We start from the raw sequence: 25987 nt of genomic DNA, 5'->3' as shown, positions 1-25987 counted from the left end.
ATCCATGCCCGAGGCAGGATTCGAACCTGCGACCGTAGCGTTCGCGCGGTTCCAGACTGAAGCGCCTAGAACCGCTAGGCTACACCGACCGGCCACACACATCCACGCCCGAGGCAGGATTCGAACCTGCGATCGTAGCGGTCGCGCGGTTTTAGACTGAAGCGCCTAGAACCACTCGTCCACAGCTGCCGGTTCGGATTCGTTGTACGTCCCACATTGGTTTCTGCTATTATTTCATGCAGTGTTGCTGGTCTGTTAGCACTGAGATCTCTACGCAGACTTATGTATGAGGCGGCACTATGGGCCTCATGGAAAAAGGGTGAACCGGCTGAGTCACGCAATTAGACTCTTAGTCCGATCACGAGGTGTGGCCATTAATTGCACACGTTGATCACGTAGGCTGACGTGAGGATCAATGAACTATACTTGACGGGATGTATCTGGAACATCTTAGGTGATTAGAAAGCTGGTAGACAGGAATACAATTAAATACTTAGCTTTAATTCAGCATCAGCGGTGAACGTCGATCCTGACTTTGTACAATAATATTTACAGGTGCAGTTATAGACTGAACTGCGAATACTTCTTTACAATTCTGATTGCTTCACACGTATAGATCAATTGTCAATGCACAAACTGTATGTGGCTCCCGGATAGGTCGTGGCTACTGACTGAGTTGAAGGCTATGCTAACTAGCGTCTCTGTAAATGAGATCTGTGAAGTCGGCTGTAGAACTGGCGAGTGCGCTAGCTGGTCTCGTAAAGACTAGCCGAGTGGCAGCGCTTGGTCTGCTAGCGTCGACAGTGGCGACTCACGGCTCCGATGTGTACTGACGGACCGCAGCCGATTTGAAGCCTACAACATAGCAAGTGTGGTGCCTTGCGGTGACACCACACAGACGCCGTTGCTCTCGGTCGTTAAGTGAGGGCCGTCGGGCGCTGCGTTGTCCGTGATGAGAGGTAATGACAGAAATATGGTACTCTCAGCACACTCTTGACACTGTGGATCACAGAATATTGAAAGGAAAGTTATGTCCCATGCTTCTAGATCCACCTACCATCCTGCGTTCAAAATCTGTTAATTCCCGTCGTGTGGCCATAATCACGTCGTAAACTTTTTCACATGAATCACTTAATTGCAAATGATAGTTCTGCCAGTGCAATACCCTTTTACACCCTGTGTACGCGATACTACCATCAGCTGTATAAGTGTGTATCGGTATCCCATGACTTTGTGGCCTCAGTGTAAATTTTTATACAGAATTTCATTTTTTAGTCTTTTAGTCTTTGAGTAGCATATTTCATGACAGGTGGATTGGTCGTCGAAGCACCATACCACGGCCCGCACGTTCACCGGATCTGACATCCCTGTATTTCTTTCTGTGGGGAAAGTTGAAGAATATTTGCTACCGTGATCCACCGACAACGCCTGACGACATGCTTCACTGCATTGTCAGTGCATGTGAGAACATTACGGAAGGCGAACTACTCGCTGTTGAGAGGAATGTCGTTACACGTATTGCTAGATGCATTGAGATTGATGGACATCATTTTGAGCATTTATTGCATTAATGTGTTATTTACAGGTAATCACGCTGTAACAGCATGCCTTCTCAGAAATGATAAGTTCACAAAGGTACATGTATCACATTGGAACAACCGAAATAAAATGTTCAAACGTACCTACGTTCTGTATTTTAATTTAAAAAACTTGCCTGTTACCAACTGTTCGTCTAAAATTGTGAGCCATATATTTGTGACTATTACAGTGCCATCTATCACAAAGCGAAAAAAGTGGTCCAACTAAAACATTCATATTTATTTACGTACTACACGAATATGTAATAACAATGGGGGTTCCTATTATAAAAAACGCAGTTGATATCCGTTTGACCTATGGCAGCGCCATCTAGCGGGATAACCATAGCGCCATCTGGTTTCCCCCTTCAAGCCAGACAAGTTTCAATCTTTGTAGTTTTTTCGTTTGACGCTTATTTCGTGAGATATTTGGCCCGGTCACGATCAATGGACCACCCTGTATAGTGTTTCGTTGTCTAATTTAAGTAAGCCATTTAATGGGAAATCGTTGCAAGATAGATAAACTGTTTTCTGTAGAACTAGTGGGGAGCTATTCGGAACTGTCTACATAAGCTCAAGTACTGTGGTATGAATGGGATAGCGCTCAAGTGGTTTAAATCATACCTAACTGGAAGAGTGCAGAAAGTTGAAATAAGCAGTTCACATAAATTGAAAAAAAACTGGTGATTTCTCAAACTGGGGAACAATCAAGATTGGAGTGCCGCAAGGTTCGGTCTTGGATCCTCTGCTATTCGTAATATATATTAATGACTTGCCATTCTATATTCACCTAGATCCAAAGCTGGTACTTTTGCTGATGATACAAGTATAGCTATCACACCCAACAGACAAGAATTAACTGATGAAATTGTAAACGATGTTTTTCAGAAAATCATTAAGTGGTTCTCTGCAAATGGGCTTTCATTAAACTTTGACAAAACACAGTATATACAGTTCCACACAGCAAATGGAATGACACCATCAATAAATATAGACTTCGATCAGAAATCGGTAGCTAAGGTAGAATATTCAAAATTTCTAGGTGTATGCAGTGATGATGAGTTGAACTGGAGAAAATACACTGAAAATCTGCTGAAACGATTGAGTTCAGCTACTTATGCTATTAGGGTCATTCCAAATTTTGGCGATATACATCTCAGTAAATTAGCTTACCACGCTTATTTTCATTCTCTGCCTTCGTATGGCATCATATTCTGGGGTAACTCGTCATTGAGTAAAAGAGTGTTCATTGGACAAAAGTGTGTAATCATAATAATTGCTGGAACTCATCCAAGACCACCCTGCAGACACTTCACTGTAGCCTCACAAAATATATATATATATATATATATATATATATATATATATATATATATATATTCACTTATGAAATTTGTTATTAACAATCCGAACGAATTCAAAAGCAATAGCAGTGTACATGGCTACAACACTAGGAGAAAGGATGATCTTTACTACTCAAGGTTAAATTCAACTTTGGCTCAGAAGGGCGTAAATTATGCTGCCTCAAAAGTCTTTGGTCACTTACCTAACAGCATCAAAAGTCTGACAGATAGCCATATAGCATTTAAAAGGAAATGAAAAGAATTTCTGAGTGGCAACGCCCTCTACTCATTAGATGAATTTTTCGATATAGTAAGTGGGTCATTTCCCCACCCTCCGGCCAAAAAAAATATTAAGTGTCATGTAATATTTTGTGTAATGTAATATCTTGTGTAGACACCTTTTATTAACCCGACACGTTCCACATCTTTACGAAGTGTCGTATTCATGATCTATGGAACATGTACTAATCTAATCTAATCTACTTTGATCATAATTTTTTCGCGAAATTTTTCAGAGTTATTCAAAGTTTGTACGGAGAGCTCTAGAACTGCATGTCTATCAATAACCTGGAATAATTGTATTTTTCTTGAAAGTGGGGTACCAACTTCACATGTCTACGATATGATGTCTGCTAATCCATAACCATGTACAACACAGTTTATCGCAAGACATTTGCCTGGTACAGCTTAATTTGGCAACGCAGATTGCAGTCATACATACCTCGACATCATAAATGACCGTGTCGGAGTACATATCTCGCAATCTGCAATTTATTAATGAAGACTCCTGTCCTCACCGCTCATGATGTGCGTGTACATTTTAGTCGGTTTTGCCAACCACACGCCATTGCCACCCATGTACGTAATTAACCAGTTTATTCTTAGACTCGAGCATTTTGCTGGCAGAGTAATAAAAAAAAAAGTTTGGCTTGGTAATTTTTGTCTCTGTGCTCCTTGGATATCAAATAGGCATTTTTACACTTTTTCAACATTCCTCTAAATTTGTTTCCTTACCATCAAAGCCCTCTGTACAATTCGCTTCAGTTACTTGTATCCTGCGTGGTGTTGTACTTTTCATAAACGTTAGTGTGTTATGGAAAATAGTTTGCATCAAATACAGGGGGTCTTAAATCTTTTCGTCAAATTGAAACAGGTGATTGAGGGTCCAGAACTGATTATATTGAGACAGGGAATCAATGGTCGAAAATGCATACTTATTGTGTTATGGACATACACAGTATACACCGCACAACAACAACGTACGGTAGCTCATAATAATTGTTCAAAGTGACGATCGCCAGCCTCAATGCATGCGCGGCAACGGCGCACGCAGTCCTACCGCAAACACTGAAAGATGCCTGGTGTCTGTTACACCAAGAGACGGGCGTCAACGTAGCAAACAGATCATCCGTTTCTACGGGGATTTCATACCGCGACGTTGCCTGTTCCAGTGTACAACAGGCACCCGGGGTCTTTGGGATAGTGTAGCAGGACAGTATACGCCGTTGCAATACATGCACTGAGACCGGCGGTCGTCGCTTTCAACGATTACTATGAGCTACGTTGTTGTTATGCGATGAACGCTGTGTATGTCCGTAACACAATAAATATGAGTTTTCGACCACTGCTGCCCTATCTCAATATAATCGGTTGTGGGCCCACTGTCACCTGTTTCAGGCCGACCCAAAAAGTTTGAGACACCCTGTAGAATGTTTCCATGAAATAACTCATTTTAGTTTCAAGTGGCCCTTATGCTTGAATTGAAGGGGTATTTCGTTGTACATCGAAAACTATCGCTGTCGCTGTGCACTCCGGTTTTGAAAGCCGCAACATCCCAAACAAATGCCAAATGTGCATTTTCCATCGCGTAAGGAGAAGGCATCTTTGAGATTCAGATGGCTGGCGCACAGCTACGAGCTGCAAAACGTGAAACCGTTTACTCGGCAACGACACAGGCTCCCGGTTAGTCAAGAACCCTCTCTCCAAGTGGGTTGAATTGACACTTTGAAGTGAAAGCTGGGGTGGTCACTAAACACGGAAATGAAGAGATTGCGGATGTGTCTGTACTTCTGTTGACGTCGCTAGTACTCGTATTCTGCGCTCACATTATCTAACAGGAAGACCATGGGAGTTATTTATACTAGCTGTTCGCTTCGATAGTGGAGATCACAGCATCTGAATCTACATTATAGTCTGCGAACCACTGTAAAGTACATGACAGACAGTACTTACCATTGAACCACGTATTATGGTTTCTTCTCGTTCCATGTACGCATGGAGTGAGGGAATAATAATTGCTTAAATGACTTTGGGTGTGCTGTATGAAGTGTTCGCTACATCTGTTGGAGCTATATACAGGGATTTGTAGTGCATTCTTCACTTAATTCAGTTACTTGAAACGTTGAAAGTCGGTCTTCCTGGGATAATAGTCGTCTATCCTCAGAGGAAGATTACAAAATGCAAGAACGAATACGGTTACGTTGTAATGCAATGGAAACGCTGCTGATCAGAAATGGTTACAGTATAGAATATTGGACGTTTAAATTGGGAATGAATGTTTTTTATGTGAAATAAGCAGAAAGTAACCCGAAATCGAGAACGCAATCGATGTTTCCAAAATCTGTGAATTCTTACGTCGAGATATGAAACTACACTGCGCAACACAATTAAAATGATCTGAAGCAGTAAACGATGTTTATGTTTTTTCAGACCTTCTGTAGCGTGATGGCGGATTTTTATTTCGGGTGGGAGGGTGGGGGGTGGGGGTGGGTTGGCGGACTTTGACTACACTGACACGTGTATGAAATGGCTTAGCGTCACTCGAAGAACCTCTCTCTCCCCCCCCCCCCCCGCCCCCTTCTCCCAGTACCTTCAGTGCCACATGTTAAGTAGTTCAAAGATGATCCTGTACAGAGACAACCATTTACTGATTCCTATATGGCAGTGTGACAGGCAACCATTTCGACACACCTCAAATGAATTGCACTAAGTCGTTGGACTAGTGTCTGCTGTCCGTATGTGAAATCTAGGGGAGTATTGAAAGGGTTGCCTGATAAGCCGGCACCTTAAAGTCGATGGGCGGCTGTCCCCGTACAAGGACATTTTTCAAGTGGTCAACAAATGTGCGTGGGTGTCACAGGCATTGCGAACTGGAGAGCCTTACATGGATCTTCTGCCGTTTTATTCACGCGTGTATCAGTGTTGTCCTCCCCCCCCCCCCCCCCATCCCCGCGCAATCACACCACAGGAGGTCTGGAAAAGCATAAACTCCGTGGTGCTTCGAATTATGCTCAAATTTCGCGAATAGTTTTGAAAGGTCCCTCATGGTTCCACCCCGTATACCAGAACAAAAGTTGCGGTTGCGCTACACTCCAAAGCGGTGAGAGATCAATTTCATTGGGATTGCAGGCCCACATGTCCTAAGAGAAGGGTCGAATCGTCCTGTGAGTGTCAGCAGTGTTTGAGGTTGACGAGAACGTCGTCCTGTTGCCCGTCACAATGTGAACTGGCGTTTTCGACTGCGAAATTTATATTAAGTACTCTCTCTCTTCATCGCTGTAAGCCTGTCGACGGTGGGAATAAATAAGGGCTTTTGTCGCAGTGATTCCGCACCACGCAGAAGTTATTACCTAAATAGTATGCAAGAGTGTCAATAAATAGCTGTTTTCCAAACGTTTCAGTGTCTTCCTCTTAAAGGAGAAATATGACAGCATGTAACAGGAAGGGTTCAGTTACCATCTGAAAATATTCGTGCTTAGTAAGAAATAAGGAATTACTTAACGTTCCAAGATATGTAAGAACGTTACGAGTTGTTAAACAATAACAACAGTGACGAAGAGAAAAAAATATTAAAATAATTTTAGCCAAAAATTTGTGTGTTGGAGAAGAAAATTAGCGTCACTGCGAGATTTTCAGCTGCACTGATGGGATTCTTGAACAGTTTGCGCTTTTTTTCTATAAACTGCAAAATATGCGCAAACTAATCTAAAATAAAGCCCGCCCGGTTAGCCTTTCGGTCTAACGCACGGCTTTCCGGAGTGGGAAGGAGCGCCTGGTCCCCGCCACGAATCCGTCCGACGGACTTGTATCGAGGTGTGGCGAGCCGGCCAGTCTGTGGATGGTTTTTAGGCGGTTTTCCATCTGCCTCGGCGAATGCGGGCTGGTTCCCACGTACGCGTACACCATCATTACTCTACCACGCAAACATAGGAGACAGTTACGGGGTTTCGAAAAAGTGACCCTTTCATTGTGTTACGCAGTGTATTTGTAGCGTTCTGCTTTAGTCTCTTGTTCCAAATGACCAAAATGACACTACAAGAAATACAGACACGTGTCGCTCAATTAATAATGTAATAAATCCTTAGCATGTTTTTAAAATAGCTTGTAAGCGTACTTACCCGGACTGACCGTGATTGCCTCGATGAATTGTTCTTTCCAGGAGGACGTGCCGATTAACAAAGAAGCGTTTGCCCTCTGCACCAGTTTGTCGACCGTGTTCTGAAACAAAATCGAATCATTATATACCCGCTAGTTGTACCGTTAAGCAGAATACTCTCGCAATCTCCAATCTGAGCAGAAGTAATAATCGCTGTGGCGTTGGCATCACGACAGACGAGTTCAGTAGTTCCTTGATTAATGTTTATGACATGAGTAACATTGCTGTAACTGATCAAAGCCGTAAACTGACATTTTCCATAACTCAAATCAAGCTAACAACTTTCTGCAATATTTTGAAGATATTAGGTCTACAACTTTGCTTCCGCCGTTTTGCAAAAGACGGCAGTAGCGGCAAGTGGGGTTCCGGTGGTTGGTCATAGGTGTAATACAATAAGCTTAGGCATCTGTAAACATAATACCACAAAAATATTAGTCGATTTGTGACTGCATCTCTACTAAGTACGTCAAGTTAAGTACCCATTTCTCGCCATTTGCGGGAAGTTTTAATTTTCTGCTTTAACATGAAGAAATCTGCGGCTGTGGTTCCTAAAATGCTGGGTAACACCAAATATTAGTGGAGGAACGTGCAGAGAATGTTTTCAACACCTTAAGAACGACGATTTTCATGTCGGAGACCGGCCTGGCGGTGGAAGACAAGGTTTTCGTAGCTACTGAAACAGACGAAGACACTCACAGGACACCATTATCGAAAGCAATTGATGCCTTCAAGCCCAGCAATGAAACACAAACGGCCACAATACAGTGATAGACACGTAAAGGTAATTTTGCAGCAGGTCAGTGCTCGACCCCATGTCCCAACCCGCGTCAAAATATACATGGAAACGTTGAAATGAGAAGTCCTATCCCTCCCGCCGTATTCTCCATACGTTTCTCTCTCTGACTACCACCTTTTTCGATCAGTGGCATACAGTCTGGCTGACCAGCACTTCCGATCATACGAACAAGTGCAAAATTGAATCGACTCATGGATCCCCACAAAATACGCCCAGTTCTTCCGCCACGGGATTCGTATGCTATCCGCAAGTGGGAGAATGTGGTGGCCAGCGATGGGCAATACTATGAACCACATTTTTTTTGTAAGTTTTTCGCAATAAAGCCCCGAACTTCGAGAAAAAAACGGCGGAAGCAAAGTTGTAGACCTAGTATATTTCCATTTTTTTAAATGGAATGAGGCAAAAGTAAGTAACATTACAACAGCAACAACAAACTTAAGTCACTCAAAATCGGACATTTATGGTCTCTCCAGTTTTGGATTAAAGAGGTGGATATAACAGAACATGCATTGATTAATGGCATGTTTGCTACGGGATACTTCCCTTCATCCTTATAAAACGATATCTGTTAGGCCTGTTAACAAAAACATGACATTAATGTCAACGGCTTCTGTACTCAGCTTTTCAAAAGCAGTAGGATACTGCACGCATGTCCAGATCTGTCAATATCTATTTGTCAGTAGCGTACTAAGGGATTCACAGGATGGTTGCATATCCGTTTTGTCAGCAGTGCGAGCAACTGGAAATATTGTTTTATTCGTATTATCCTCGATCGAATCGAGATTACCGGTCAGTCCGGCCGGCCGGCTCACCTTGAACTCCTTGCTCTCCTTGATGCGTATGAGGGTGCGGGTGACCTCGCCGAGCTTGGGGCGGCCGAGCAGCGCCACCTTCTCCTCGGGCGTGAGGTCCTCCGGCTTCTTGAGCTCCGCCTCGGCGGCCAGGCCTGCTTCGTCTGCACAGGGAAGCGGGCGCGGTGAGCGATAGGCGCTGCTAGCTGCCTCCACTTACCTGCCGCTCCAGTCCCCACGGTCCGCCGTCGCGCCGTACCTCCGTGGCCAGTTGTCTCGGATACGCTGCTTTTGGAATGGGAATCTGGGCTGTCTTCTTAAACTCTACCTAACTTAGTACGTAGCGGGGCCGGCCTGAAAGTTTTCAGAATAAAAGGTGTCGTGATGTGTATTGCGTATCACTACGGCTATCTATTTCATTCTCCCCTTGTCCCTTCTCCCCAGCTCAACTTCTGTTTGCTTCCACCATCATCTTTTCCTCTTTTGCGACTGTTGCGGACTCTTCTGATCTTCAATCTTCGAGTAAGGTAGTTGTTGTGGTCTTCAGTCCCAAGACTGGTTTTATGTAGCTCTCCGTGCTACTCGTACGAGCGTCTTTAACTACTGCAACCTACACACTCCTTAATCTGCTTACTGTCTTCATGTCTTCGTCTCCCTCTACGATTTTTACCTCCTACACTTCCCTCCAGTACTAAATTAGTGATTCCTTGATGTCTCAGAATGTGTCCTTTCAACTGATCCCTTCTTTCCTTGAAGTTGTGTCACAAATGTCTTGCTCCCCAATTCTATTCAGCACCTTCGAGTATGCAGCACCCTCGAGTAAGGTATAGCTTCGTTATATGTAGGACATACACAGGGCGTCCTTCCAAAGAGGATCCAGGAGAATTTTCTTTGGTATTTAGGCTGATATTTGCAACTTTCTTTTAGGTGTGTGTAGATACAGTCAGCCCAAGGAAATACTGCTAGTCAAAGGATTCATGCAACGTCCAGTGTGGAAAGCTTCGGTTTATTTCCAGTTACAGAAAAATGTTCTAAAGCGAAATTTTGTGTATCCATTCGATAGAGCGGTCCCAGGCTACACTAGTGCGGTATTCGTTTTATCGATATGTATTTACAGGAACGAGAAGAAAAATCAGTACTCCAGTAGCGCCTGGGGTGCCGCCCTGCCCTGTACCGTCTACTACGGCTATGCAGCAGTGCTGCTTATTTGCTGCTGGAATACTGATTATTATTCTTCTTTCACTGCCTCTATTAATATATATCGATAACACGAATATCGCACTAGAATAACTCGTGACTGTTCTTTGGAATGGGCATGTCAAAAATTATTTTGTTTGTTTTTCATCAACACCGGGCATCGCGTGATGCACTTGGTGTTCAGTATTTGTTTGGGCTGACTCCGGCTACACACTGAAGTGACCAAACTGAAAATATCTGGCGAAACACCAGAGAAAATTCACGTGAAGAATCTAAGGCCAGCCGCCCGGTATAGTTCGTTTCTCTAAGGAATCCACCACTTAAAGCGTAATTTGACATTAACACTTGTACATCTAATGTCAGAGACAATCAATTTCGTTTTTAATAGTAAACAAATCTACAGGGTGTTCTAAAATGATCTTTTCAACGTTGATCACGTATATTTAAAAAATGAGGGTAGGTAAGAAGGCGTGTCTTGCATCAGAATGTTCACACATACCTGAAATCTTCTTTGCTGGTTAGTTACTGACAAAAATGGCCCCTCCGCCCTTGCCCCCCCCCCCCCACCTGCAGATAGCACAGTGTGCGGAATGGCTAATAGAGACCATACGTGACAGCCAGGTCCCACTTCCGATCATCAGACAGTAATACACTTGGTTCAAAGAAACCGGAAGTGTCATGAAGAAGACGAGTTCTCGGTGTCATCTGATAAAAGGTGACGTTCACAGACGAAGCTTACTTTGATGTTTCTGGGAAGGTAAAATGATACACTATGATTATATGGGGTTCTGAGAACCCCCATTTTAGCAAGAAAAGAGTGGGAGACAATCCAAAAGTAAAACTGTGGTGTGGTCTGTTTTATGACCGTGTGGTGAGATCGTTTTTCTTTGTAGAGGCGTCAATACCCTCGACTGTTTATCCGCACATGTTGGAACAGTCTGTATTACCACAGGTCGAAGAACTGCAACACCTACATCTACATCTACATACACACTCCGCAATCCACCATACGGTGCGTGGCGGGGGGTACCTTGTACCACAACTAGCATCTTCTCTCCCTGTTCCACTCCCAAACAGACCGAGGGAAAAATGACTGCCTATATGCTTCTGTATGAGCCCTAATCTGTCTTATCTTATCTTTGTGGTCTTTCCGCGAGATGTAAGTTGGCGGCAGTAAAATTGTACTGCAGTCAGCCTCAAATGCTGGTTCTCTAAATTTCCTCCGTAGCGATTCAGGAAAAGAACGCCTCCTTTCCTCTAGAGACTCCCACCCGAGTTCCTGAAGCATTTCCGTAACACTCGCGTGATGATCAAACCTACCAGTAACAAATCTAGCAGCCCGCCTCTGAAATATTTCTATGTCCTCCCTCAGTCCGACCTGATAGGGATCCCAAACGCTCGAGCAATGCTCAAGAATAGGTCATATTAGCGTTTTATGAGCGATCTCCTTTACAGATGAACCACATCTTCCCAAAATTCTACCAATGGACCGAAGACGACTATTCGCCTTCCCCACAACTGGCATTACGTGCTTGTCCCACTTCATATCGCTCTGCAATGTTACGCCCAAATATTTAATCGACGTGGCTGTGTCAAACGCTGTTGTGGCGTAGCAAGATAGCCACGCCACGGAAGTAGCCGAAAGGCACGCGTTTAGTTCACGCAGGCAAGAGATAGGTCTGTACCAGGATACGTAATGAATGCTATAAAGAAAAGTACGTAGCTTCTGGAATACTTAACTTTAATCCATCCTTGGTACATCGCTATTGACGATATAAGTGAGACTCCATAGATACATGCAATGTTACTAATGGCGCCTTGCTAGGTCGTAGCCATGGACTTAGCTGAAGGCTATTCTAACTATCTGCTCGGCAAAGGAGCGAGGCTTCGTCAGTGTAGTCTCTAGCTACGTCGTCCGTACAGCTGGGGGAGTGCTAGTCAGTCTCTCGAGACCTGCCTTGTGGTGGCGCTCGGTCTGCGATCCCTGACAGTGACGACACGCGGGTCCGACATGCACTAATGGACCGCGGCCGATTTAAAACTACCACCTAGCAAGTGTGGTGTCTGGCGGTGACACCACAAACGCTACACTACTAATGGAATATTGAAACATTACGGGATTCTTTTTCCTATTCATCTGCATTAATTTACATTTATCTATATTTAGAGTTAGCTGCCATTCTTTATACCAATCACAAATCCTGTCCATGTCATCTTGTATCCTCCTACAGTCACTCAACGACGACACCTTCCCGTACACTACAGCATCATCAGCAAACAGCCGCACATTGCTATCCACCCTATCCAAAAGATAATTTATGTAGATAGAAAACAACAGCGGACCTACCACACTTCGCTGGGGCACTCCAGACGATACCCTCCCCTCCGATGAACACTCACCATTGAGGACAACGTACTGGGTTCTATTACTTAAGAAGTCTTCGAGCCACTTACATATTTGGGAACCAATCCCATATGCTCGTATCTTAGTTAGGAGTCTGCAGTAGGGCACCTAGTCAAACGCTTTCCGGACGTCAAGGAATATGGCATCCGTCTGATACTCTTCATCCATGGTTCGCAAGATATCACGTGAAAAAAGGGCGAGTTGCGTTTCGCAGAAGCGATCCTTTCTAAAGCCGTGCTGATGCATGGACAGCAACTTCTCTGTTTCAAGGAAATTCATTATATTCGAACTGAGAATGTGTTCGAGAATCCTGCAACAAACCGATGTTAAGGATATTGGTCTGTAATTTTGAGGATCCGTCATTCTACTCTTCGTATATACAGGCGTCACTTGCGCTTTTTTCCAGTCGCTGGGGACTTACGTTGGGCAAGAGATTCGCACATCATACAGCACTAGGATGGTGCTCCTTCTCACTGGGCCTCAATCATTAGGTCAGCTTTCGACGGGACATTTCCAGGACGCTGGATTGGCAGAGGAGGATGCATTTCTTGGCCCCCAAGTTCTCCGGAAATAACCTCATTATATTTGTAAGGACACCGTCTACCAGGCCCCTGTGCGCGACCTGAAGAAACTGCAAGCTCGTATCAGAGCAGCAGTTGCACACGTTAATGAGGACATACTAGGCAGGAATGAGAGGAACTCGAATATCGCTTAGATATCCTGCACGTTGCCGAGGTGAGAGAAAGCGCAAGTGGTTCCAGTATTTAAGAAAGGTAAATGAGTGGACCCGCAAAATTACAGACGAATATCTCTAACTTCTGTATGCTGCAAAATCCTTGAATATATTCTCAGTTCGAATGTAAAAATCTTTTTTGAGACTGAGAAGCTTGGCCGCGTGGGGTAGCCGCGCGGTCTTGGGCGTCTTGTTACGGTTTGCGCGGCTCCCCCCGTCGGAGGTTCGAGTCCTCCCTCGGGCATAGGCTGTGTGTGTTGTCCGTAGCGTAAGTTAGTTTAAGTTAGATTAAGTAGTGTGTAAGCTTAGGGACCGATGGCCTCAGCAGTTTGGTCCCATAAGACGTTACCACAAATTTCCTGAGAAGCTTATGTGCACGAATCAGCACGGTTTTAGAAAGCATCGCTTGTGCGAAACTCTGCTTGCCCTTTTCTCGCGTGATATATTGAGATCTATGGATGAAGGGCAACAGGAAAATTCCATATTTCGAGATTTCAGGAAAGCATTCGATACGGTACCCCACTGAAGGCTGTCAACGAAGGTACGAGCATATGGAATAAGTTCACAGATGTGTAAGTGGCTCGAAGACTTCTTAAATAATAGAAGCCAGTGTGCTGTCCTCTACGGCGAACGTTCATGAGAGGCAAGGATTTCGTCAGGAGGGCCCCAAGGAAGTGTGACAGAACCACTGTTGTTGTCTAGGTACATAAATGATTGGCGGACAGCATGGGCGCAATCTGCGGTTGTTTGCTGATGATGCCATGTTGTACGGTAAGGTGTCGAAGTTGAGTCACTGTAGGAACATACAATACGACCTAGGGAAAATTTCCAGTTGGTGTGATGATTGGCAACTAACAATACATGTGGAGAAATGTAAGTTAATGGCGATGAGCAGGAAAATCAAACCTGTAATGTTCGGATACAGTATTACTAGTGTCCTGCTTAACACAGTCAGGTCGTTTAAATATCTCAGTGTAACGTTGCAAATCGATATGAGATGGAAAGAGCGTGTGGAAACTGTGATATGGAAGGCAAACGATGGACTGCGGTTTATTGGGAGAATTTTTGAGAAGAGTGGTTCACCTGATAAGGAGACCGCATATAGGACGCTGGTGCGACCTATTCTTGAGTACTGCTCGAATGTTTGGGATCAATGCCATATCGGATTGAAGGAAGACATCGAAGCAATTCAGAGGCGGGCTGCTAATTTGTTACCGGTAGGTTCGGATAACGCGTAAGTGATACGAAGATGCTTCGGGAACTCAAATGGGAAAGACTATCGGGAAAATTTAGAGAACCGGCATCTCACGCTGACTGCCTAACGACTCTACTGTCGCCAGCGTACATTACACGTAAGGACCACGAAGACAAGATACGAGAAATTAGGGCCCATATAGAGGCATACTGACAGTCGTTTTCCCCTCGTGCTATATGCGAGTGGAAAGGGAGGGAAACAGCAAGTAGTGGTACTGGATACCCTTCGCCACGCACCGTACGGTGGCTTGCAGACTATCTGTCTAGATGCGGATATAGATTCCAGTCTGTTAAACGGTCGCCAACACTTTAGGTGTGTGTGAACGCTATGGCGCAAACAGCACCTTTCTATCTATCCCCGTTTCTGAAATGTACGCTATCTAAGTTGTATAGCTCATTTGGGACAATGTACATTACTCATTGTGTTCTGACAACTGTAATGTCATGTGTACAGGAATACATAACAAAAACTCACTGTCACAAGATAACGAACACTAGTGTGAATCAAGTCAAAGAATGCACAAATCATTAAATTATCTTGGGAGTTGGCCATGCGATCTGTTCATTCCCTTTAAAGGTGTTTTTTTTTTTCCCTTTGACATCCAGCATCTCCTTCACCAATTTATGTCTACAGCAAAGCCTTCTTCGCAGGCTTTTTGGCTTCCATTACAAAAAGGTATTTCTTCTATCTTTTCATCTATGTTCAGTATCTTCAATTTCTCTCTGAAGTTTTCGTTCCGTATTTCATGTCTAAAGGTAAAATTTTGTAGGTAGGCTTCACAGCTGTTCTGTTCTATTGAATTTTATCTACGTTTTGTCTCTGTACATTTTCTGCATCTATGTTGCCCCTTCTGGGAAATTTTTCAAGGTAACACCGAAGTGTGAACTATCTGCCGACGCAATAGAAGATACGTGAATTTCGACTACAGGATGTAATTTATTTTTAAACGGTATTTTACGACGGCTTCGTTCACTGCAATGAATTTAAAGTTTTAAAAACGAAAAGCAGTCAGAAGCTTTCTGTTAACCGAAAACTACTCGGTGCATAGTTTTAAACAAATTCGGGACTCATTAAACAGCAAAGGAAGAAATAAAGTAAATCGAGAAGTACACGTAGCATGCGATATTCACTGTTGTAACGTCCCATATGCAGGTAAAAGCTAGTTTCGTGCAACTGTACAAAATATACGACCGTAGTTTTCTGCTGTTTACTGGAGAAATTTCTCAAATTGCTGGGCCCAGTGAGTGTATGGAAAAACATTGAACGTTTAAAATAACGCATTGCGTCAGACAGACGCGAAACAAAGCGCAGTGGCGCTACATTGTATCTAAATGATTGAATAATCCAAATTTTTTAAAGATCCGTTATATTTTTAATCTACCGGAACAGCTGAGCGTCATCCGTTCGATTGGTTTGATGTTGACCTTCATTTTCTCTCTCTTCCTCTATTCTATTCATATCTGTATGCATCTACCCAGAACATGCATAATAAACTATTCTAAATTTTTCAACCGTAGTCCTTTTTTGTAATTCTTCTGCGCTGCTTTTTCCTCCACAAACAAGTTAAATACTGCAGAAGACATCTCCCATCAACCTTTCTTACCTCTGGTACATGTTTTTCAGTGTTCACGTATTCTAACTAATGCCGTTATCTTCATACTTTACAGTATCCAGACACTTATAAAATTTTCTTGAAAAAAACTTTCTTTGCCTGTTTCAATTTTCTTGTTGTTTTTATCTTGCTTCGCTTGTCTTATAGATATTATCTACCGAAACACAGTTCTTTATTTTCACCAACTTTGAATTTTAGCTTGTTACTCTTCACTTTGTTATAATTGATTAATTTGCCTTTAATTTTGTTTTTCTTTAATTTGAATTTTGTGAAAAACGAACTACCCATTGCAGTTGATATTCACTGAAAAATTCCTTCTCATTTTTAGCGTGTACTGAGTATGATTTCTCCGCGCAAGAATAAATTTTGTAAAATTGATCATGTGTTGCTTCCGATCTTTGCTAGAAGACAGAGGTAATGAATAGGTAGGTAGGGTATGGCGTGCTAGTCGTTTGAATCTCCCTCGTTAGGCAATAAGATTATTCAATGTATGTGATGTAAATTATTATCTATATTATATCTGCATGGGCTGAAGCTATCCTCTTCGCTTAACGGAACGAGCAATGAGTAAAGTGTTCCTGAAACGTCGTATATTATATGGTTTCGTTCTGAAAATATTTTTAACCTATTAAGTACGAAAATAACGTAGCATTTCTTTGGTGAACGGTACAGTGAAAATTCATGCAGAATTATCGTTCCTCTACTGACTACCGAATGGAAAATTATGTCTGTTCGTCTCATTTGCATAGAAAACAGAGTAACTCCTCTTTTCGATTCTATTATAGAGTTTACGGATGCATAATTTACAATATCACGTTGTGTAAAATATTGAGTCAGTCCTCCATAAATAATAAAGTACGTTACGATTATTACGTTGTTCAGCTACCCATAGAAAAAGTCATATTTTGCAGTATATCGTATATGATGGGCAGAGTCTGTAAGAATTTGAGCAAAGAAACATTTAAGTAAATAAGCGTGTGTTAATGATATCGAAACATTCTTTGTCAAGGGAATAATTTGAGTTGGAAAGAGACATGAGCTCTTCATCACCAGGAAAGGCAGTATTAACTCTTTATTACACCAGATCTCACTTTTCATACTATGTCTACTATATCCGGACTGGCCAAATGCAGATTTTTAAATGTTTCTCTTGTTTTCATAAGCCATGGAAGTTTCCCGTTTTTTTTCTACCTTTCGCTGGTACTTAGAGGAAAGTTTTATAGTATCGATAAAACAATACGAACAATCTCAGAAGTATCTGTGACAGTTACACGATATTTTATTTTCAGTATCTAACAAATATTTGAATCACTGTTTTTTGCGCGTTGCGGAGCACGTGTGTTCATGTGTTAATTGAAGCTTCTACTCGATGAAAGCCTTAGCCTTGAAGCTGACTATTGGTGTCTAGGAGAGTTAGTGCAGCGCTGGAAGCTTGTCAGTTTTCCTCTTCATACCTGAAAGACAAACGGGTTAGTGCGTACAAAGATGCGGCGCCTCTTACACCTGCCGTGTGTCGTTGACAACCTCTGACATCATCGAAGGGAAAGGAGTACTTAGAACATAATGAAGTGACGTTAAGGCTGCTGCACATTCCAAAATAGCAGAAATGTGTACCTGTAGGTAAGAGTGTAGCTGTTCTTACAACAAGTTTCTTTTAGTTTCCGTTAAATTTTATCTCCTGTCTTGTACTATTCAAATCCAAAACTTGGTACGTGTAGCTTAAATTGTGAAATTAGGTAGTACGTGCTGTGAAACTCACGTATAGAGATGTTGGCTTGTAGTTTCGTGGTGGATTTCAGAGCTAAAGATAAATCCGACATGGAGCATTGTCAGTACTGCTATTTACAAACTGAAATGAAACTATACTCCGTAGCACTATCGTCGGCGCAGGACACTGTTGTGCTGACCCATCGCTCTGTCCTCTGTTTGAGGCGTCATAGGACGTCTAGGTTACAGGGCCTGTGGTCTGCGCATCTTTCTCCCGGCTTCCGAGACCAGATTTAGCACTTAGCCTTCGAGTGTCTCCGCGGTTCTGCGAATGGGGCCGAGTAGATCCTGTTCCAGTTCTTCCATAGAGGATAAACCCCTTACAGTATCGGGGATCTAATTCGGATCCTCAGTGTGGCTTGCTTACCGCCCAGTCACGGATGTGGTAGTGATACTGTTTGATAATTCCAAATACCTGTGCCCCACATGGGACTAAAATTTAGCTGCCGATAACCAGTGCCCGGACAGAGATAAAACAGGGAAAAATTTGGAACAGTGATGTCTAGTGGAGGACTTGCACTTTGACTTCCACTCTTTGCACTCAAAGGAAACAATTTTTTTATCCGCATAGTTCATCGCCAAATTAGTGTGTGGGGCAGCCTGTGTTTGAAAAGTGCATAAGAGTACTTGACTGCAGGTTGAGCACCTAACTCAGATACAAAGCATTTGAGTCCCCCATTTTCTCTGCGTAACACTTTAGATTTTTCGTGGTAGAGAAAGGCCAGTGGCTCTGGGTAGAGGAGTCTCCGTCCTTAACAAACCATATGACGAAACCCGTATAGTGCGTTCAGACTGCAAGGCTGTGTGGTCTGCCACGGTTGAAGCGTTCTTCTGTTTGCTCTCGCAAAGTCACAGTTAGGTTCAATCTATATACTTATGGACCAGGCGAGATGAGTTAGACGTTCAAGACTGCTCCACATACTGAACACTGACAGTAGTGATGGACGCCAGACGGAGCAAATTTTTGGATAACGTGAGAATGGCGGTGGAAATGAGCGTCCCGTCATTCGCTTTAATCGATTTAGAGATATTATGGTAGGCTGTGGCTGGATGGGCGTTCGAACCAAGGTCCTTCCTAATGAGAGCGCAATGTTTTACCCGTTGCGTCAACTTGTTCGTTAACGCGATAGTCCACCAGTTTCGTATAAGAGGTTGGTGCAAGTGAACAATTGACCAAAAGGCCCAATTTAACATAATGGACTAGCCGGTTCTTCTCTTTTTGCCGCGTTTATTCCCTACCAAAGTACGCAAGGTGAGATATTTTCGGCCAAATCAGAACGGAGGAGATATTGCTCTCGCTCACTATCTCTTTCTCATTCCCCATCTCTCTCCCTATCTCTCGTCGTTTGAGTGTGTATGTGCGTGTGTGTGTGTGTGTGTGTGTGTGTGTGTGTGTGTGTGTGTATACTAAATTGATCACGCCAAAAATACAATCTTCACTATAGTATAAAATAAAACAAAAATTTGTTGTTCGTTAATACAAGGATAATTAATGGGCATTAGCAGAACTCAGTTATCTATGATTCCAACCGCATCGGTAGGTGTCAAGAGGCGCCACATAACTCACATAAGCGTTAACTTCCCGAGTGAGCTCCACTGTGAAGTGGGCCCTTCAGGAAAGCGAAAATCCTCTGACGCTTCGAACGCAGGCCTGCCTCACTCTTTCGTTCACAAGCACACAGGGTTTGCTCCGGGCCGCACACCGCGGGAATGAAATGTTCCTTAACCAAGCAGAAGGAACGGTTGTAAACAACGTACTGAAATGTGCATCCTATTCAAAACTACGGTAGTAAAACCAGCAAGGTGGTGAATGCTCGAAACAGGCGTTTCTGAGAAGCGGGTTGCGTTCGATGTGAGCTAACTTAGAATCTATACTATGTGCAGCAACTTACTGAGGAAGGGAGGAGCCGAATCCGCTTATCACAACACAGTGCATCACTATATTATATAGTTCATCTACGTGCGTGAAAGGACTGCGCAGTGTTCACTGTTATCGCAAAAAGTGAACTTTGAAACCATCTGTTTGGTGGGAAATACGATTTTCGCTAGTCTCAGTACAGGCACTGACGTGTGCGTCCTGCAACAAGCGAACTTCTCACAGAACAGATGCCACTCCACGTGAGAAACGATAGCGATTTCCCGCAGAGCAACTTTTTCTACTTTTTTTTCTTTATTTGCAGTCGAGTGTTAGTGATCATGATACCAAACGCAATGCCGAGTCACATTATTGTGACCACCTGGAAGTGGCGCACTGCTAATACGGCTCGACGGGAGTCTGGCGCTCACTATCTGCCTTGATTCCAATAGCTATACGCTGAAGGGCAGCGGGGAATTCAGTCCACGAATATAGCGGTCGAGATGGCCGCAGAGATATTTATTAGCTTAATATCAGGGAATTTTATGGGCATGTAAGAACTGTGGAGTGTTGTGCTCTTAAGCCATTTACTCAGTCTTCCATCTTATGTGACTGTGCATTTTGAGGCTAAGGGGTCATCCTTCCAGAAAAAAATAGTGGACATAACGGATGAAGGTCATTACCGAGGATGAATTCGCAGTCACACTCAAGAGCAGGCTGTGTTCTTCCGGCAATGTACGCTGAATGTTTGTTCTCCACAGTCCCTTGGAGCAACTTCAAATCTTTTCCGTCATCGCATTGCCGTTTGCGAGAATTAAGACCCTAACGAGTTATCTCGGAGGTAGACACGCGACAGAATTCACTGAATTGTATGATAGACCTGTTAGTTGCCAGTTTATTTGCACAGTTATCTCTTGAACTGTGGCGTACCTTTTGCCCATAACACACAGTCTTAGTAGACGGTCACGTCAGACGTCAATACCGATAGGAACTGTGTAGTTACAACGTCTTTTATACACACTGCTTAGTGACACTGACCCGCTTGTCACACTGTTTCGCCAAACGACGTGTGAACAGTTCTGAAATTTCGCCGATTTTGAAATTCAGGCGTCAGAATGTCGTGGTAATCATTTTTCCAGCATAGGCGGAAGGGCAGCATCGATCTTAAACTTTTAATCTTTTTATTGCAGGTCGATTTCAGCTATCGTGTAGCTATCTTCAGTTCAGTTATACCTAAGACAGAACGACTCATCGTAAATATATCATGTTACCACATGACACTACAAATAACAAACATCAGTTTGATTCCCCATTCGTCTCACTGTCAGCTGCATTTGTATACTTCCCTTAGTACGTCACAAGTCGGGAAAGCCATTCGTGGTAGGCAGTGGTCATAATGTTTTGGCCAACCAGTGCAATATCTGGTCCTAACAGCGATAAAGGTGTATGTCATTGTTGGATGAGGGACCTGCGAGTGGGTTCTCTGCTGCCTAATTGGAAACAATTTCCTTCCTCGCACACAATTGCATATTTTCTTTGAGAAGTCTGAATTTTTGTGCCTTGAGTATATTTGCCCTGTTAGGTGCCTATGATGGGTGTGCGTAGAGCTTTAGTGTTCTGTGTTGTTGCTGACGGTGAGAGAGAAGGCGTATATAGCCGATTACTCTGGAATAATTCCGAAGAAGCTGCCGAACTTGACACCCCCATCCGAGGCACGGGCTACGAACAGTGTAAGAGGCTCTTACTATATGCAACACTCGGGAAAGGTTTCGAATATAACTGAAGCTACTGCCGCAAAGTATGTTTATCAAGGGTCTGTACTCCTCCCCTTGTTAGCCAAATAACTGAGACGAAAATTTCTTCGAATACCTGCGTTAAAGCTAGTTACCTCCGAATAGAGAGTCAGTACACGAGTGGCAAAGGAAGCAGACTAGCTGGTCATAATAATGTGACTCAGTAATACGTGTCCGACGTAATAAAGGTACACTACGGAATTCTTTTATTTGGGATGTTTATAAAGGAAACGGCGGTTTTATACAACTCATCCGCTCATCCGAATTTCTTGAAAGACGGTAGGCTCTACGTTATCTGTAAATATTTACTTTATGCTGTTTCCAAGAAGATAAGGCTAGACCTCCGGGGATGGTGTCCAAGCACTTCAGTTTTTACTTTTCTGTAGTATGTTGGTCATGATATTAATGTCAGAACTGTAGAAACATTGCTTCTTTTGCTTATGAGATTCTTATACGGAAGAAGTATTCAAGTTCTGAATAACGTGCTCCGATGTACATGCTACGGTAGCGTAATACTTGGGCTTGTTTTCGTGAGCGGCGGAAATGCGTTTATGAAGTCTGCTCAGACTACTTCTCTATATCACCCTACAAACTGTCTCACAATAGTCGTTTTTTCTGCTTGTTTCTGAGACGCATTCTGTTTAGTCTCACTTGCCAGCTGGTACTGGTGCTTGTAGATAGGTAAGAGTGAAGCAGATCAACGTCCTGATTTACGGAACTCGCAGAAGTATTTCGAAGGTGACTTTTTGCTCTGTTAATCATATACAGCTGATATTGCTGGAACATATCGAGTCACATCTTTACCTACGATAGTGATGTGGGCTGAATCAATGAACTGCCAGGATTTGAACCCGGGTCTCCTGTTCACTAGGCAGATACGCTGGCCGTTACGCCACACTGGCACTCAGCTACCACAGCTGCACATGTTACCCCCGTACATCTCCCTCCCCGATACAAATTCCAACTCACGCCTAAGCTCACTGCTGCTCCTCTTCTAACCTCACATCAGTATTGCCAAGCTCTCCAATATTTTTATTTTATTTTATTTAGTCCTTCAAATCCTATATGTATAGAATATATACAAGGATATAGGACATGGTTAGGTATTTACAAGATAGAATACAGTTTGTATTGCAATCCTAAGGACTACAAATTGAAGTAATTTAGCTTCATACATACAACAAACATTACAGGCAACAGACAAAGTAGAATATTAATAATACATCTTTATTTTTGTTGTTTGGTTTTTATATATTCTGTCAGACTGTAAAAGCAATGATCAATTAAATATGCCTTTACTTCAGCCTTAAAACTACAGAGTTTACCTATTGATTTAATATGGTTAGGTAGATTATTGAAAATCTTTATCCCAGTATGTAGTGTGCCTTTTTGGCACACTGATGTTCTCATCTGTTTCGTATGAAGGTCAGATTTTTGCCTTGTATTGTGTGCATGTATATCTTCATTTTTAATAAGATATTCGGGTGTCTATCAATATATTGTTTGATGAAAACTGATGTTTCGTAGATAAAAATGCAAGGAAGAGGAAGAACCGACAGTTTTTGAATATGGGTCTGCATGATTTCGTATTGTTTACCCCTTCAATAATTCTTAGTATTCTCTTTTGCATCCTGAAAAGTTTAATATTTGTTGTTGTATCACCCCAGAAGATTATGCCATATTTAATTACAGAATGCACATAGGAGTAGTATACATTTTACAGGCTGGCTTTGCTGCAACAAGTTTTTAAGATCCGTAACATGTAACAGGTTTTGCTTAGTTTTCTTTGCAAGTATTCAATGTGTACCTCCCATTTTGTGTTGTTCTGGAGCCAGAGTCCCAGAAATTTAGTGCTGTCAACACTTTCAAGAACTCTGTCCCTAAGTTCTATTTCTGTGTTTGGGTGGTGTCTTCCTTTTACATTATAGAAGTTCAGTGCTACTGTCTTTTCTTTGTTTATAATTAGCTATTACACTGGACTCGCATTCGGGAGGACGACGGTTCAATCCCGCGTCCGGCCATCCTGATTTATGTTTTCCGTGATTTCCCTAAATCGCTCGAGGCAAATGCCGGGATGGTTCCTTTCAAAGGGCACGGCCGACTTCCTTCCCCGTCCTTCCCTAATCCGATGAGACCGATGACCTCGCTGTCTGGTCTCCTTCCCCAAAACAACCCTACCAACCAATTAGCTATTGTAATAGCACCTTAACAATGAGCGAAATTGGCTTTGAATCCCGGCCCTGGCAAACATTTTAATTCGTTGCTTCGGCCTACATCATTGTAGTAGAAAAAGATGAGACTCAATGTGTCTCAGGAACATGAACTTTATATGATTAATATATCACATACTTTCTGAGTACAGGAAGGATTAAGCCCATTTCACTCATTGCTAAAGTGCTACAACATTGCAGAGCCTCGGCGATAAGGATGGGATTTTAGAAGGGGAATAAGCAATGAACTGAGGCGTAAGTTTGCATTTGTATCGGTATGAAGAAGTACTAGGGTAAACAGTGCAGGTGGGGGTCGCTGCAGTGCCGGAGTGGCATAATGGCTAGCACATCTACCTAGTAAGTGGCAGACCCGGGTTCGAGTCCCGACGTCAGTACAAATTTTAATTCACTGCTTCAGCCTACATCACTTTTGCTCTGTGTTTATCAAGAAAATAAGTAATGGATCCCCTTCAAAATACTCAAAGAGGACATTCGGATTCTTGCTTCCATGGCAGTTTCGACAAGAGCGTCCTGAGCATGTAACCGCATCATTCATGAAATAAAACTCTCTGGCATGTCGACCAAAATTTTAGGTGCCTTTCATGGGGATAGCGGTGTATGAGGCCCACCTACAATTGTGGTCGAGACATTAGAACAGTTTACACTACGATGCTGCCACACACCCAAAATACTCTCATTGAAATGTGAAGATGATTTCCACGGAACAGCTCTACATCGCTGCCGTGTTCCGAAATTATCTTTCACTTTTACCTGCAACAAGCCATTGACGGCTCTTCGCTGGGAAACTTCGGCGAGTTCAGTTCGGAGACCTGAAGGCGCGTCCGTGTGAAGCAGTTCGTCTAACATTTCACGCTCTGAAGCTAGCAGGGTACCGCATGTCTGCTAGCTGAATATTAAATGCCGTTTGTCACAAGATGAGGCAATGTAAACGACATGTATTGTAAAAACAGCCGTTGCTCTAAATGCGAAGTAGTTTGAGACTTCAGCTGTAACTTGCTACGAAAGTGGAATAAGCTAACAACTATTACTAGTTCGTCGAGATTAGTATATTAACATGTCCACTTGAAAAGGTAGCCTACTATCAAAAGTGCGCCATTACTAGAAAAGCTCATAACTGGCTTCAGTAATCATTTTATTAGTCTAAGCTGCAATACTGAAAAACGTGGTTGCACTACCATGCGAATAAACAAAGCGCAGCTCCATGTGACTTCAGACCTAAATGACGTAGCGCCTTCAGATTTCCTCTCTCAGTTTCCTCATGAGAATATTTTCCAACTTATTGTTAATACTAAGCAATCAGAGTACAATTCTTTGAAGTAATATCTTGCTATACCAATGATTCTTCCAAGTTTTAAAATTGACACTACTTACTCCAAGAACTACTTATTATATAAATTTTCTAATCTAAATATTGCCGTGTAATCAATAATCAAGGAACCATGCAAGAGTACTATTATTTGTTAGTTTAATTATTTATCTAAATGCCACATGTTTTATTGTTAAATGGATGTCTACCTGCCACCATGCTTCATGAAAATTGTTTGAGCTCGAAGCTGACGCTAATAAAAAACGCTAAATTAAGCGGAGATCACGTATTATCACATTATTCATCAGTTTGAGATCCGTGCAATGAAATTTGTTGCTGACGTGAGCCTGTCTCTATTGTGCGAAATGCAGCAAAGCTCGATTATTTCAGCATCTACAGTACAACACACCTGAAGAAATATTGTCTTGAGATATCTCTAAAATCGCTGTCCCGGCACGTTTGTGTAAGACAGGAGAACAGTAGCTACGAAACTGATGCGAAAGTTAGATGGGTCTCAGAATGGAAATGGAGAGTGTTATTTAATAATTAAGCAAAAAACATAAAACTTTCGCTGAGGTTTTTTAGTTTTCGGAGGCGGTCCAATTCGAAGTAAGCTTTGGAATTTTACGATTTAAGAGTTTACGTCCAGTCCATTCATACTACTCTTAACCACAGCGTGTAAAATACAGGGTGGTTACAATTAAACTTTCGCTGCTTGAGAGGAATCCTTAGTAAAACGAATGATCGTAGTACAATGAAATTAGTGGAAACATCTGTGAGCACACGAAGAAGAGAAATAACGAATAAGCCATTGATAGAAACGCATTTTAATTTCCATATGGGAGAGTAACATTTGTCAACTGCGTACCATCTTAAAGTTCCAGTTTAGAAA

The 25987-nt window shown here is 42.7% G+C and overlaps 1 protein-coding gene across 1 annotated transcript in view; it reads right to left on the bottom strand.

Annotated features, from left to right (window-relative positions):
- The window catches only part of LOC126422203 (sodium/calcium exchanger 1-like), a 332770-nt gene that overhangs the window by 138068 nt on the left and 168715 nt on the right, over positions 1–25987 (bottom strand). The window contains exons 4-5 of the mRNA XM_050087242.1: positions 8964–9106; positions 7318–7417 (exon numbers count right to left, since the gene is read on the bottom strand). Of these exons, the coding sequence (XP_049943199.1) occupies positions 7318–7417; positions 8964–9106 (243 nt within the window). The remainder of the gene's footprint in view (positions 1–7317; positions 7418–8963; positions 9107–25987) is intronic.

This window comes from Schistocerca serialis, chromosome 1 (genome assembly GCF_023864345.2).
Source record: "Schistocerca serialis cubense isolate TAMUIC-IGC-003099 chromosome 1, iqSchSeri2.2, whole genome shotgun sequence".
NCBI lineage: Eukaryota > Metazoa > Arthropoda > Insecta > Orthoptera > Acrididae > Schistocerca > Schistocerca serialis.
Note: the sequence above shows the minus strand (reverse complement) of the source record. Positions and strands in the feature narration are given on the sequence as shown.